Source organism: Ziziphus jujuba, chromosome 12 (genome assembly GCF_031755915.1).
Source record: "Ziziphus jujuba cultivar Dongzao chromosome 12, ASM3175591v1".
NCBI classification, from domain to species: domain Eukaryota; kingdom Viridiplantae; phylum Streptophyta; class Magnoliopsida; order Rosales; family Rhamnaceae; genus Ziziphus; species Ziziphus jujuba.
Window position 1 is genome coordinate 86,065 of NC_083390.1, and position 13,757 is coordinate 99,821.

The 13,757-nt window shown below is 35.1% G+C and overlaps 2 protein-coding genes across 12 annotated transcripts in view; both read left to right on the forward strand.

Moving 5' to 3' along the window:
- The window catches only part of LOC107405745 (uncharacterized), a 30,414-nt gene extending 23,070 nt beyond the window's left edge, over positions 1-7,344 (forward strand). For 9 of the 11 annotated variants that reach the window (XM_048462396.2, XM_048462398.2, XM_060813410.1 and 6 more), the window contains 13 exons: positions 70-183; positions 271-354; positions 969-1,019; positions 1,104-1,277; positions 1,355-1,680; positions 1,764-2,135; positions 2,229-2,292; positions 2,811-2,957; positions 3,248-3,352; positions 3,428-3,538; positions 3,627-3,731; positions 5,947-6,016; positions 6,171-7,344. In XM_048462396.2, coding sequence (XP_048318353.2) covers positions 70-183; positions 271-354; positions 969-1,019; positions 1,104-1,277; positions 1,355-1,680; positions 1,764-2,135; positions 2,229-2,292; positions 2,811-2,957; positions 3,248-3,352; positions 3,428-3,538; positions 3,627-3,731; positions 5,947-6,016; positions 6,171-6,871 — 2,424 coding nt within the window. In that variant the 3' untranslated portion in view covers positions 6,872-7,344. Of the gene's footprint in view, positions 1-69; positions 184-270; positions 355-968; positions 1,020-1,103; positions 1,278-1,354; positions 1,681-1,763; positions 2,136-2,180; positions 2,293-2,810; positions 2,958-3,247; positions 3,353-3,427; positions 3,539-3,626; positions 3,732-5,946; positions 6,017-6,170 lie in introns of those variants that run through there. The other 2 variants (XM_048462400.2, XR_007237525.2) reach the window with 2 other exon arrangements.
- A 1,294-nt stretch (positions 7,345-8,638) lies between these two features.
- Positions 8,639-13,757, forward strand: LOC107406647 (enhancer of polycomb-like protein 1). The gene is made up of 11 exons (XM_016013787.4): positions 8,639-9,136; positions 9,239-9,341; positions 9,446-9,569; positions 9,675-9,740; positions 9,979-10,017; positions 10,930-11,010; positions 11,136-11,183; positions 11,749-11,799; positions 12,249-12,317; positions 12,512-12,754; positions 12,970-13,757. Exons 1-11 carry the CDS (start codon positions 8,800-8,802, stop codon positions 13,219-13,221), a joined length of 1,413 nt encoding a protein of 470 aa, XP_015869273.1. The 5' UTR covers positions 8,639-8,799; the 3' UTR covers positions 13,222-13,757.

Consider the following 13,757-nt stretch of genomic DNA (forward strand, 5'->3'; position numbering starts at 1 on the left):
ATGCTAAAATTTATGAATTCTAACAATTTTTTTGGGTGTTATATAACGGCATTTGTTTGCACTTTCTAGCGGCTGAGGATTTTCCAACAAAGGTGTGAAGCTTTTGAAACTATTGTTCATTCTTACACATCTTGTCCGTATGCTTGGGATGAACCATGCTACCCACATCGCCTCACTTTGGAGGTATGCCTTTTATCATGTATAGAACTAGGAGTGATTGATGGCTCATCATGTTGACTAAAATTCTTTATTTTTTTTGGGAACTATAAGGTACCTGGTGAACGGGTTCTAGGTTCGTATGCCCTTGATGATGTAAAAGAATACATGCCCGTGTACTTACCTTCATCTTGTGAGGTATACTATATTTGTTTCAATCTGTTTTGGTGCTCAAGACAGTTGATTTGGTATTTTGGAAATAAATTTTATATATAGTATTGAGGAAGGGTTATATATATACATATAGTATGGACATTTTGTAACTTTTGCAAAACTCACAAAGAGTTGGTGTTAACGTAAGTTTCTCCAAAGTAAATAAAAGGATATGGAATGAAAGCCGATGAAAGCAATGGTTGCAAAAATCATAGTTAATGAAATAGTGAGAGGATTTTGAAATGAAGATTTATTTCTAATCATTATGGGCTTTTAAAGTAGGAGTGAAGGTCTAATTCAATCAATTCGAACAAGGAATGATATTTCAGGCATTAAGATGTTAACTTGCTCAAAAAGAAGTGTTTTGTTCTTGAACTCTAGAGTTAACAGAATGGAAGGTCAACGTCAGTTAAGTAATTATAGTAAAACCTAATGAGTGCTTTCTCTATTTTATTTTTCCTTTCCAATAGAAAAATTCAAATCTGGTAATGGTTTTGTTTGATTCAGCCATTCTGTAATTTGTCTGTGGTAGTTAGTTGACTTTAGCTTTATTTATATGTTCTATTTGGTTTTTGATTTTAACCAACTTTTGTATTTAGAAACCTGAGAGAACGTTGCTTTTGTCAGTCCATGCTGAGGGAGCAACTAAGGTGCATTTTTTATCCTTTTATCACATTCAGTGATCTATTTGGTACTCCAGTCTTGATAGTTCAATAATTGTCTTGCTTTAACAGGTTCTCAGTGTTATAGATTCTAGTTTCCATATCGATATGGAAAGTTCAAGGGCTTCTCACTTAGGGGAGCAGAGGAAACATGAACATAAACAGGACAAGTTTTCTGGTTATAAAGAAAAGATTTCAGTAGTAATTCCATATATCAGTATCTCCTTGATCAATTTTCAACCTCAGGTATGTAAAAATGGAGATTTTACTCTCCTTTCATGGAAATTTATTAAACAATTATGATCTACAATTTCATTTTGCAGGAATTGCTTTCTGCTTGTGCAAAGAACATAACAATTGATCTGCTACAAAGTTTGGATCAACAAAAGCTTTTCTTTCAAATCTCATCATTGCAAATAGATAACCAGCTACGCTCTACGCCATATCCTGTTATGTTGTCATTTGATCGTGAATACAAAGGCAGCCCATCTAGCCTTATAAGAGCTAAGGATGATGGTAGAAAACCAAGAAGTGAAAGGATATTTCAAATATCTTTCGATAGCTCATTTGAACCTGTATTCAACTTGGCTGTATCAAAATGGAGGAAGAAAGATATCTCTTTGGTTTCATTTCAATATATAAGCTTAAGGTGTTTACTGCTGCATTAATTTAGTACATCTACAGAGTGAAATGTCCTTGCATTGCTTATTATGCTCTCTTAAATGCTTGCAGAGTTGCAGATTTTCGCCTTGAGCTTGAGCAAGAGTTGATCCTAAAGTTATTTGAATTCTTCAAAAATCTATCTTCAAGGTTCCATAATGAATTCATACCATTAGCAGATCCTTTAATGGGTCCTCTTATCTATAATACCAGATCGATTGAGTCACTGGCAAACGTCCAGACTTCTGACTATCTGAAGGCCAGGGGTAACAACTTTGACTTTGCGATTGTTCCCATACTTAATGAAAAGCATCACCATGGTCTATCACTGCCTTCAGTTATTCCGATTGGAGCTCCATGGCAGAAAATGCACCTTTTGGCCAGAAGACAGAGAAAAATATATGTTGAAATGTTTGATTTAGGCCCCATTAAACTGACTTTGAGGTGACTCTTTATTCACTAACAGTTGTCCAATTTTTTTAAATTCAGGTTCGTCTTAAATTCAGCCACTTACAGGGATACATTTTCTTGGCACAGTTTTTCCAGTTCTCTAGGGATGCTTAGAAAGGGGATCCTTACATCAGGAGAATCTTTGATTCATGTAAGTAGCTTATGTTACACTATTTTCACATGTTAAAAATGTTCCATTGAAAAACTTCACATTGCTGTGAACCATGTTTCATGTAGTGAGACATAGAAATGAGGCGCAGATATGCACATGTTTACGATGTGGTTTGTCAATACCACCAAATCTTAGAACGTATGGAGTTTCATAAAAGCTTCCAAAACTGCAAATACACATGAAAACTGGTTAGGCTTAGATATGAAACAATTGGAGAAACATGGTTGCATGCAGACCATTGCAGCAACTTGTAGATTAAAGGCAAAGAAATAAAACACATTACATACAATTAAAGATGATGATAAATCCTCAAAGAAAACTCAGACGATCATGATTACAAGCCATATCTTAAGAGTCAATATGTGCTAATGTATCTTCAAGTCCAGTATATTTGATTGTTAGTTATATTCTTTGTTTTCCATTGCTTCATATGGCTTCATATTTCACTGCTTTTGTTTGTGAATTATTTGATATTTATTCACGAGAATTAATTACAGCGAGGTCTCATGGCTGTTGCTGATGTTGAGGGAGCACGAATTCATCTCAAGCAATTGGTGATTGCACATCAAATTGCTAGTTGGGAATCCATACAAGAGATCCTTATTAGGCATTACGCCCGACAACTTCTTCATGAGATGTATAAGGTATATGCTCAACAGTTAGTAGGGGTAGGCTTCGCTGACAAATTTAATGTTGTAAAGTTCTTTTATTCAATATTTACAAATGAATAGTTAAATGTTAGGTATGCCCATTGAACTGAAAAAGCAGCAAAAATTAGCAGCCATCAATGTCATTTTACTCTCATTACCTTTATTGATCATTCCATAAATATAGATTAATAATATATCTGTCGGTATTATATTTTCATCCTGGTATTTTTGTATATAAAATGTTTAAGAATTCTATAAACTTCTGCCAATTATTTACATTGCAGGTGTTTGGATCTGCTGGTGTTATTGGTAATCCTATGGGATTTGCAAGGAGTTTAGGGCTTGGCATTAGAGATTTCTTATCAGTGCCTGCTAGGAGCATTTTCCAGGTAATGCTTCTTTTCAATTTTCTTGAAATTCACTCTTTTTTATCATCATATTGAGAATTATCTATTTATTTATAGAGCCCTACTGGACTAATAACCGGGATGGCACAAGGAACCACTAGTCTTTTAAGTAACACAGTCTATGCTATTAGTGACGCTGCCACTCAATTCAGCAGAGTTGCACACAAGGTATTTCTACGTCTAGCTACATTTCAACAAGATCAGGTTTATATATTTGTATAATTTTATTAAGTTTATTTCTTTGGTGTGGTTGTAGGGTATTGTTGCATTTACATTTGATGATCAGACAGTTTCAAGAACAGAACATCAGCAGATTGATGTAGAATCAGACTCTAAAGGAGTGATAAATGAAGTTTTAGAGGTAGAGTTAATTATTATATAGCATATTAGACACTTCTCCTTATTGGGATCTATCAGTGCATTACATGGGTAGATAAATCATGTTGCATCATGGTTTATGGTTTCAAAAATAGTTGAGAGTAATCTATAGATAGGATTCAAACATTTCATTCAGTGGCATTCTCAGTAATTGTGGCATATTAACTTGGTAAGAATTTAAACATTGGAAGCATATCCATATTATAAAGTACATTTTCATTTTTTCTTAGCTCCGAGTCTTGTTCATGTATCATTATTTCTCAACATGTAATTCATTTTCTTAGGCTTTTATAACACTCCATCTTATATGTACTTCATTGCATCAAATATTTAAATTGAAGATCTGACTTGTGCGATTTAAAATTAGAAGTCCTGGATCTAAAAAGTTGAAACTAGAGGGTATTAAATTATATTTCACCCTAAAAATCAACATGTAGAGTAGTGTACTTTTAGGAATTAACCATAATACCTTGCAATTACAACACTTGGGAAATACTGTTTGGGTGTTCTAATGGTAAATGAATGGCAAATTAATTGGCATACTTAATCATTAAGGAGCAACACTTTAAAGGTTAATTTTTGGGAACATGTTGTAGCTAAGGTGGGTAAGGGACTCCAAGGTTGGAGAAATGGATTTACTCCTAGATTTGCAGTCCATACTGTTTAGTTGTAGGATAGGAGGGGAAGGTTTCGAAGAGCATTTGGTTCCTTGGGAAGGTGGTGTCTCAAGTTAACAGTTGTTGATAGTAGTTATAGCACTTTATCTTTTTCTTCTTCTTCTTCTTCTTCTTCTTCTTCTTTTGTCTATTTTAAGAGTTTTAAAATTGTGGTTTGTGGAAAGATTGAGATAACGATGAGACTGTAGTTGTAGGATTGGAGGGGAAGGTTTTGAAGAGCATTTGGTTCCTTGGGAAGGTGGTGTCTAAAGCTGGAGTGGGCTCCAACTATGTATATCAAGTTAACAGTAGTTGATAGTAGTTATAGCACTTTATCTTCTTCTTCTTCTTCTTCTTCTTCTATTTTTTTTCTCTTTATATTTTTATTGGAACCAAAGTTGCAGCACTTTTCAAAATGACGAACCCCAACCCTGTTCAAACCTGAGAACTTTTCTTACTTATACCTCTTGACCCATATCTAAAAAAAACAAGACATCCCCATTTCTTTCAGAGGTTATGCAAGAATAGATACCAATAGGACCTTTCCTGATGTCAACATAATTCGCAAATCCAGATCAGCTAATTGTTCTCAGATAGCACTTGCTCCAGTAGAAATTTCTCAATTTCGAAATGTCTCGAAGCCTTCGGTAGTAAAAAAAAAGTGGGATGCTGTATTTCCAGGATTGGATCTCATATTCGAATGAACCTCGTAATCGTAAGAAAGTGGGTTTTTGAGTTATGGGCCTGGCGAAAGAAAATTTTTGATAGGATCCTACTGGATCTCCTCCTCTCAAAATCGGAGATTTTTCCTTACCTGTCCAATTTCTAATGAATCAAGATAACCATTGGTTCCTGTATAAATAGTCATTATCTGTTCTTCCACCATGAGAGGGGCTGATTGAAAATGTTTGAGCAACTCACGTAATCGTTGACCTCTTGCCAATTGATTCTGGGTAGCTTTATTGAGATCAGAGGCGAATTGTGCAAAGGCTTCTAATTCTGGGAATTGCACCAATTCCAATTTTGATGTCAACTCAGAAAAGCAAGCCATACAATGCAAGGTTATCAGAGCAATTTATGGATTTCAATCAAAAGGTCTACACTCTGGTATGGTGATTGGAATCCATATTCAAATTGAAGGGTCATCTGTCACACTTAACTAATACATTATTGCAATTGTGTTTGAAGGATGCTTTGTAAGGGAAATCTTTCTTTCTCTTCTCCTTTACAAGACTATTCGTTATCAAAATCAAAAGATTTCTATTGTCTCTGTTTTTCGGAATTTTAACTTTTTTGAGGAACAGCAAAACCTTATATTCATTTCCTTATTCTCTTTGCCTGATGGAGTATGTTTAATGCTTAATATTGTGGTTGTGCCCAGTCATGTAATCCTACTTTGACTCCATGTTAATCTTTCTATTCTGCTTCCATCAAAGGAGGGTGTAAATAAATTGTAGACATTCAAACCACAATCTCTAAAATTGTGCAAAACTTGTTAGACATTCACCCTTAAGTAAATTGGTTTCATGTTTTCTATGCCAGGGACTCACTGGACTCCTGCAATCTCCAATTAAAGGAGCTGAGAAACATGGCGTTCCTGGTGTATTGTCAGGTAAACAATTACTAAGATGCCGGATCATGTCTGATTTGTTGTTAATTATCTTAATTTTTTTCTAATAAGCATGAAATGCTCATGCTAAATATGATACTATGCTCTTGAGATGGCAAATGGATAGTCCATTCATTATCCCCTGTTTATTATGCAGGCATAGCATTAGGAATTACAGGTCTTGTGGCAAAACCCACTGCAAGCATTCTGCAAGTTACTGGAAAAACTGCTCAGAGTATCAGAAACCGGAGTAGGGTCTATCAACTAGGATCACAGCGCTTCAGAATGCGTCTTCCAAGGCCTCTAAGCAGGGAATTTCCTCTGAGACCTTATTCTTGGGAAGAAGCTGTTGGAACATCAGTACTTGTGGAGGTTGATGATGGGTCGAGGTTCAAGGATGAGGTTTTAGTCAAGTGCAAGGCACTTAAAAAAGCTGGTAAATTTGTCATTATCACTGAGAGGCTTGTTCTGATTGTTAGCTGCTCAAGTTTGGTGGACTTGGGCAAGCCTGACTTTCATGGCATTCCTACTGACTTGGAGTGGGTGATAGAATCAGAAATTGGTTTGGAGAGTGTGATACACGCTGATTCTGATCAAGGGGTGGTACACATTGTTGGAAGCAGTTCAGACACCCTGTTGCGACATACCCAGCAGGGTAAAAGAGGTGGCACAATGAGGACATTGCATTGGAGCAGTCCTACTCTCCCTCTCGTTCAAACAAACTTAGAACTGGCTTATGGGGAAGATGCAGAGAACTTGTTACAGGTATTGTTGTCTACAATTGAACTAGGAAAAGTGCATGGCTGGGGTTGTAGGTATCTTCTGCACCGAAGTGGTATCAAGAAGGTCAGGAGTTGAGCTTAATTGTCTTCTTTCCATAGTGTGACCTGCCAGAGATTTTCCTCATCGTTTTCATTGAACTAATATCAAGTAGATCCAGAATGTTTCTCTTTTCTTACTGCATTGAAGAATTGCATTTCTCGTGAAGTGTGGTAGCCCCATGTGGCAACCCTTCATCAAATCTCATCTCATTCCTTGGAACCAACCCCATGGAGTTGCAGCATAAACAATACTAGAAACCAAAACCATCCATTACTTTAGCAGTTCTTCATGTTGCTTTTTGGCTATGTACAGGCATGTGAATATTTTGTTTCCCAGTTTTTTTCCAACTTCTGATGTAAATAACTGGGTTTTGCTCAACGAAAACCATTTTTTAATGTACTGAATATGGATGCGTTTCACTAGTCCTAAGCAAATTGGGAAAAGCTGAAACAACAAAACGTTATTAATAGAGGGAGTGGAGATAGTTTTTTATTTCCACTATTGTTGCTTCTCAAGCTAGTTTTTTGTTGTTTTTCTTTTGAATTTCATTTTCTTTCTTTTCTTTTTAATATTGGCATCGATGACTTTCATACCTGGATATGATATTCGATCGTGTAGTCTATATAAGATGTAAAACAAATTTTAAAAGGCATCTGTTTTTGGACGCATCTTCCACTTGAGAACACCATCAAAGATTTTTCCACTCCTTTGTAATCGGAATTTTCCTTTTTGTGGATTTTAGTACTTTTAGTATATTTTGATTGGAGGAAATTATAGAATTGTAGAATGCGAGTGTAACAGATAGACAAACGTTTTCACTCATTTTAACAATGGTTCCTCTGTTTCTCATTTTTCACCTTACCCTTTCAAAATCATGATATTGCACCCCAAACCCTGCACTTTTATTTTATTTTATTTTGGTTTTTCCTTTTACGCACTTTATTCCAATTCATAGCAGACATTCATGTTTTGGATTGGTAATTGATTACATGTAAAACACATAATTTGCATTGAGGGTATTTGAAGAAAAACAACCAAACATGCATACCCAAGGCCATATAATAAAAATAGCCGAGAAAAGAGCGAACGGAAAGAGAGTTCTACGTAGAAGATGGAGTTAAAAAATAAAAAATTGATTTTTTGAAAATGGTTTTGAAAGGTAGGGATACAAAGTGAGAACAAGGTATATTTATGCCGGTATACATCAACAAATATTCAAATCAATCCAATATTAATTGATTTTTGGATTATTTAATCTAATACAATACAAATTAGAAAATATTCGATCCAATCCGATCTAACTTTTAAATTTATCTCAGATTAAAATAGATTTTTATTCAATTCAATATTTATATTAAATAGATTATAAATTTGGTTATAATTTTGTACACATGGTATTTTTGAGGGGTTTAGTAACACTAAACCCTTTTAACAACTATTGTTTTCAAAGACAATTTTTTTTTTTTCTAAGTAAGAATCAATTGAGGCTTACATATATACATATATATGTATATATATTTTTTATTTTTTTTATTTTTTTTGGGATGAAAATATCATCATGTCATTATATATAATTTAAGAAAAACAGCATATAAAAATATGAAATTTATTTAAACAACTCTAATTTGTTGTTTTTTTCAATTATTTTTGTATGAATATCATTTTAGTTTTAGAAACCCTAAAAAAATTGACCAAATTCACTTGTTTCAGTGAACTCTGTCATTTGAAAATTAAAAAAAATAAAATAAAAGCTGTCTGTGAAGGTCTAAACGGCGTCGCAATAAGGAGTGAGTAAAAATCAATCGGTTGCGTCCAATCCCGAAGCGAACCCAAATAGAAATCGAAATCCCCATTGGGAAAGGAAGAGAAGCGCAGGGGAAGAAGAAAAAGAAGAAGAATGAAGAATTAATGAAGAAGAAGAAGAAGATCGGGAGGCTTCAGGGAAAAGAAAAGGTTAAATAAGGATGAGCAGGCTTTCGTTCAGGCCTCGTCCGCTGGACATTCACAAGAAGCTTCCCATTGTGAAGTCCGTTAAAGACTTTGAAGACGACGACGTTCCGAGTTCTACCCGCAATTCTCAGTTGCTGCGTCTTGCGGCGGGGGACTCTTCAGAGAACGAAGTCCATCATCACCACCACCACCACCATCATCAAGGCCCTGCACCCGCGCCCACACCCACGCCCACCAACAAGAAGGCCTCCCCTGAAATACCCACGCCTCAGTTTGTTGTCGTCGACACCTACGAGAGAGACTATTCCCGCACTTTCGCCCAACCCACTTCCTATTTGCGTGCAAGGGGAGGTATTTTCTTTTTCTTTTCTTTTTTTTCTTTTTTTTGTTTTATAATGTTTTGGTTTTGTAATTTAATTTTTCCGATTTTCTTAAATTTTTTGCAATTTTCAGCTCGGGCTGAGCTCGGTGACTTTGTGGAGTACGACCTTGACAACGAGGATGAGGACTGGCTTCAAGACCTCAACAGAGATCGCAAAGTTCTTCCACCCGACAAGTTCTTGTTCTTTCTTCTGACTTTATTATTTATTTATTTTGTTGTTGTTTCATTCTATTAATTCATTTGTTGGTTTATATTATTGTATTCGAATCCACTGCCAGGTTTGAGAGTCTTCTTTTTAAGTTGGAAGTTTTGGATCATAAGGCTCGGGAAAGAGCTGGAGTTATAACACCCACTCTCGGTTCTCCAATCCCTGTGCTTCTCCAACTTGACGCTGCTACTGAGGTTCCCATTTTTACCAAGTTAATGGGCATTATTGTTTTTTCCACTTTGATGTTTGTTCTGGAGAGGAGAATTGAAATGCATATCTCTTTTTTGCTTTATATGCAGGCTTTACTGGCTCTGTCCATCAGATATGCGGTTATTCAGTCTGTTTATAACTATTGGAAAGAAAAGGTACGCTTTCGATTTCATGCTGAGACAGATTAGTAGGAGCCTTTGTATAGACATATATACTGTTCTGAATTTGTTGCAGCTACATTGTGTCTCACTGAGCTATGAAGGAAATAGATAATGCAAAATTCTTGTTAAATGTTCCATTGTGTGTGCTGTATTTTGTAACAAGTAAGGCTAATTGATTGTTCATTCTTGTGTTATGAGTGATAAATGTTCATGCTTCTCTTTCTTTTGGCAGCGTGAACGATGGCAAAAGCCTATCTTGCGCCGCTTGCAGGTTTTCGTTTTTCCTCCTTATTGCCAGATTATACATTTCAATTGCTTGTTTTAGCACTATTCAGATGGGTTGGGCTGTGAATTTAAAATATAATGATTCTATTTCATTTTATCATTATCTAATTGGTCTTCATTGCAATCCTAGCAACAAATAAAGGAAAAGGGCCTTAAATCTTAATTGCAATAGTGAAGTTTTGTCTAGGGTATGTAAATTGATCTCCTATATCAATATCTATTCCGATTTAGTCCAAATAAATATATTATAGCAGCCTCTATAATACCATTATACGCCTAATTATATCAGGTATGTAGCGATGCAAATGTTAAGCCAGACCTCAACAAAGTCAATTATCATATTTAGAAAGTATGTATGGCACACTTTAAACTGTACGGGATTATCCATTTAATTTTAGTTGATGTTCATTTAGTTGCTTTTTTTTTTTCTTTTTTTTTTCCTTTTTTTTTTCCCCCTTTTTGGTTCTTTTCATTGGTGACAACTGCTCAATTTGGCAGTTGCATACAATAAAGAATAGATAAATCACATAGTTTCAATCAACTTTGACGTTATAGTTAATTAGAAAATTATGTTTTGGACAATGTCAACATTAAACTTCGATCAAAATGACAATTAGGTACTTTTGTTAACCAGTTGTACTAAGATAAATCATGAAGTTTTAATAAGATAAAATCATATTATTAGTAGCCTATTCATGTAAAATTTCTTGCTTTAATTTTTAATAAAACTTGTAAATAAATGACTTATCCATGAAGTTTATCAAAGTTCTGCTTTGACATTGTAAAAGGTTTAATACAAATGTGGCTGCATATGATTCTACTTGTCTTAATAATTGCTTAAAACAAATTTCTTCTGTATGAATCAGATTCTAACATTTTTGGCTACATCTTCTTGCAGCCTCCTCCACCAGTTAATGACACCAATCCATACAATGTCTTCAGGCCGAGGGAGAAAGCTCACAGACTGCATACTCGAAGGGTCAGTGGCAAAATTATTATATGGTTTCAATTTGATTTTGGGTCAAGAATTTTACTGTTGAACTTCTGATATCTAGATACATGCTTTTTTGTGTTTCAAGTGCTAATTGCTTGTTTTGCTTTTAGATGCAAAGAAGGGAAAATAATGTGCAGTCATTTGAAAAGCTTCGCCAGGTTAGTACTGCATTCTCTTTAATTCAATACACAGTTTCCCTATAATTCTTATATGTATAAAGTGATTATGCCGATAACAAAGCTTATTTTTTATGTGAAAGGAGATTGAAGCTATGTTTTAAACTGTTTCTTGGTGCTTGCATTTTGTTGTAAGCTTGTAAGAAAATCATGGAAACTTTTTTTTTTTTAGTTAATTTAAAATGGCAAGCTTCTTCCCGTTTTGAATTTGATCATTTTCCTTTCTTATTTTTGTTGACTCGCCCGTTTCTATCTTTTTCTTCAGCATGCTTCTACCCATGAATTTTTTACTCTTGACGATACTAAGTAATCTTTTCAATTGAAAACGCAAGTTGAAGTGGTTCTACAAATATTCTTAATGTGTCTTACTGAAAAGAGCACATTTTTTCTAATCATAAGCATATTTATATCTTATTTTATCTTATTCCTCTTTTTGTGATAGCAAAGTAGACCCTCTTAATTTATTAGTAATAGCCACAACCATATTTGTGTTCCCTGTAATTTTTATCTTTTATAGCATAATCAAAATGAAGAATTGAATTTTCAGGTCAGGCGCAACCTGGACCAAGCAAAGACAATACTTGAGACCTTAATTAAGGTACTCTGTTGTTGAATTCAAGAAAGTTTCTTGAGTGGGCTGCATTAATCTAATGACTAAATTTTGGTTCTTACTCATGCTCATTACCTTTTTATATTTATACTTACATACACACACACACAACCATGCTCCCATCAGGTCGATCTGATAGTTTTATCATTAGAATTTCCTTTTTAGCGTTTGGATTGCTTCAAGGGCTGAGATTAGAAAATTCATGTATGGTCATCTGGGTCCCTACAAGTTTCATTTTGCCCAAATGGGGTTTTAAATGTTACTAAATCTTTACTTTGTCAATAATTGCTTTAGTCTTTGATGTGATTCAAGGACTAATAATGGAAAACCTTATGCTAAAACCATCAAGTTGATCTAATGTGAGCCAACTCTCTCTCTATATATGTATATATAGATATATATACTGTGAAACTCATTGCCTTTTTATGTGTACACAGAGAGAAGAGAAGAAGAGAGAAGTCATGGAAACTGAAGTTAGTCTTCAGAGGATCCAAATGAAGTATAAGGTTTGCATATGCATATTATTAATTTTTATTGCAACTGGAACATGTAATTCTCCAATAGTTGTCACCTTTGTATGTATCCTTACTTGGTTGCTTGTGAAGTTTATATTGGGCGAGTAATTATTAAGATGATGATGCAAAAATTTTCTAGAGCATAAGGGCTTTGTTTATTGGTGCTTCACTTGTCATGTTTTCAGCATGAAACTGAGCTTCTGGAAGATAGCTTGGCCCTTCCTGGGTTTCCACCATTATCCAAGTTTGGTTCGAGTGAGGAGGAATTTATGGATTCAGATGACGTTGCCAACAGCCGCCTTGGTACACGACCTTCTGCAATACACAATCCGCCCTTACAGGAATCCAATTTGGTATTCATACCCACAGGAAATATGAAACAAGAATTAAAAGGGCGACATGTATCACAAGGATGGCTTCATAAAATGGTACGTAAGCAGTTTTTCTGGCCAAGAGAACTATCTTTATCGTTTTCTACAATTCCTCCCCATCTCTATCTCTCATTACTGAAAGTTTTTCTAGTCTTGTGAACTTATTATGAAGTTAGTCCAGCTTGAAAATTAAGTTTACACTGTACTTGAATCTTTTATATCGTTACAAGTAGTAATCATCTTGTATCTGATTTGTGGTGAGCTAAATACAGGATCCCCTTGAGCCAGTTTTGTTGTTTACAAGACCTTTGGTTCCTGAAAAATTGGCAGCTGCAGGAATCGCACCGCCGCCAGATTGCTCAACAAAAGATGAAGTTTCTACACCAGCTTATAAATTCCGTGGAAGAATTGGCCGTGGGGGCCGATTAATATTTGATAGATGGAACCCATTGTTGCATACTCCTATTGACTGTGGCAATTCATTTTACATACCGCCTAAACCCCGGCCTGCAACATATAATTGATTGTAGATTTCTTCTTCAACTTATCTCCAGTTATGGCAGTCTTTTTCCAGTGGAAGTGGTAGGTCTAGTCAAAATTACATATTTTGAAGATACATGGTGACTTGTTGACCTACAAGAGTTGTGGGGTTTCTGGATGGAGCTTCTGTTGGCCTAGCCATAGCCGTGGGAATTTAGGGAAGACAAAGCTTTGGATGGGATTTTGGCTGATATGGCTAAACTTCAAGGGCATTTACACAAGGTGCGCCAGGGTGGCTGTATTGTTATTTTCCTGTTAATTTATGTCAAAAGATGAATTTACCTCCTCTTCATCCCCTTTCCTTGAGGGCTCTCTTTGGCACAATTCCCCCTCCCTCCCTCAGCAAGAAATTTTCTTTCTTGTAACCACATTACACATTAATTATTGTCTCTTACCTCTATTTAAAAGGTAGTCTCTATCAACTAAGATAATTTTAGTTCCATCCTGTAAATGAGACTCATCCGTGTATTATTATTGATCATTGTATTTAAATTTAAAAGAAAAAAATACTAATTTGTCA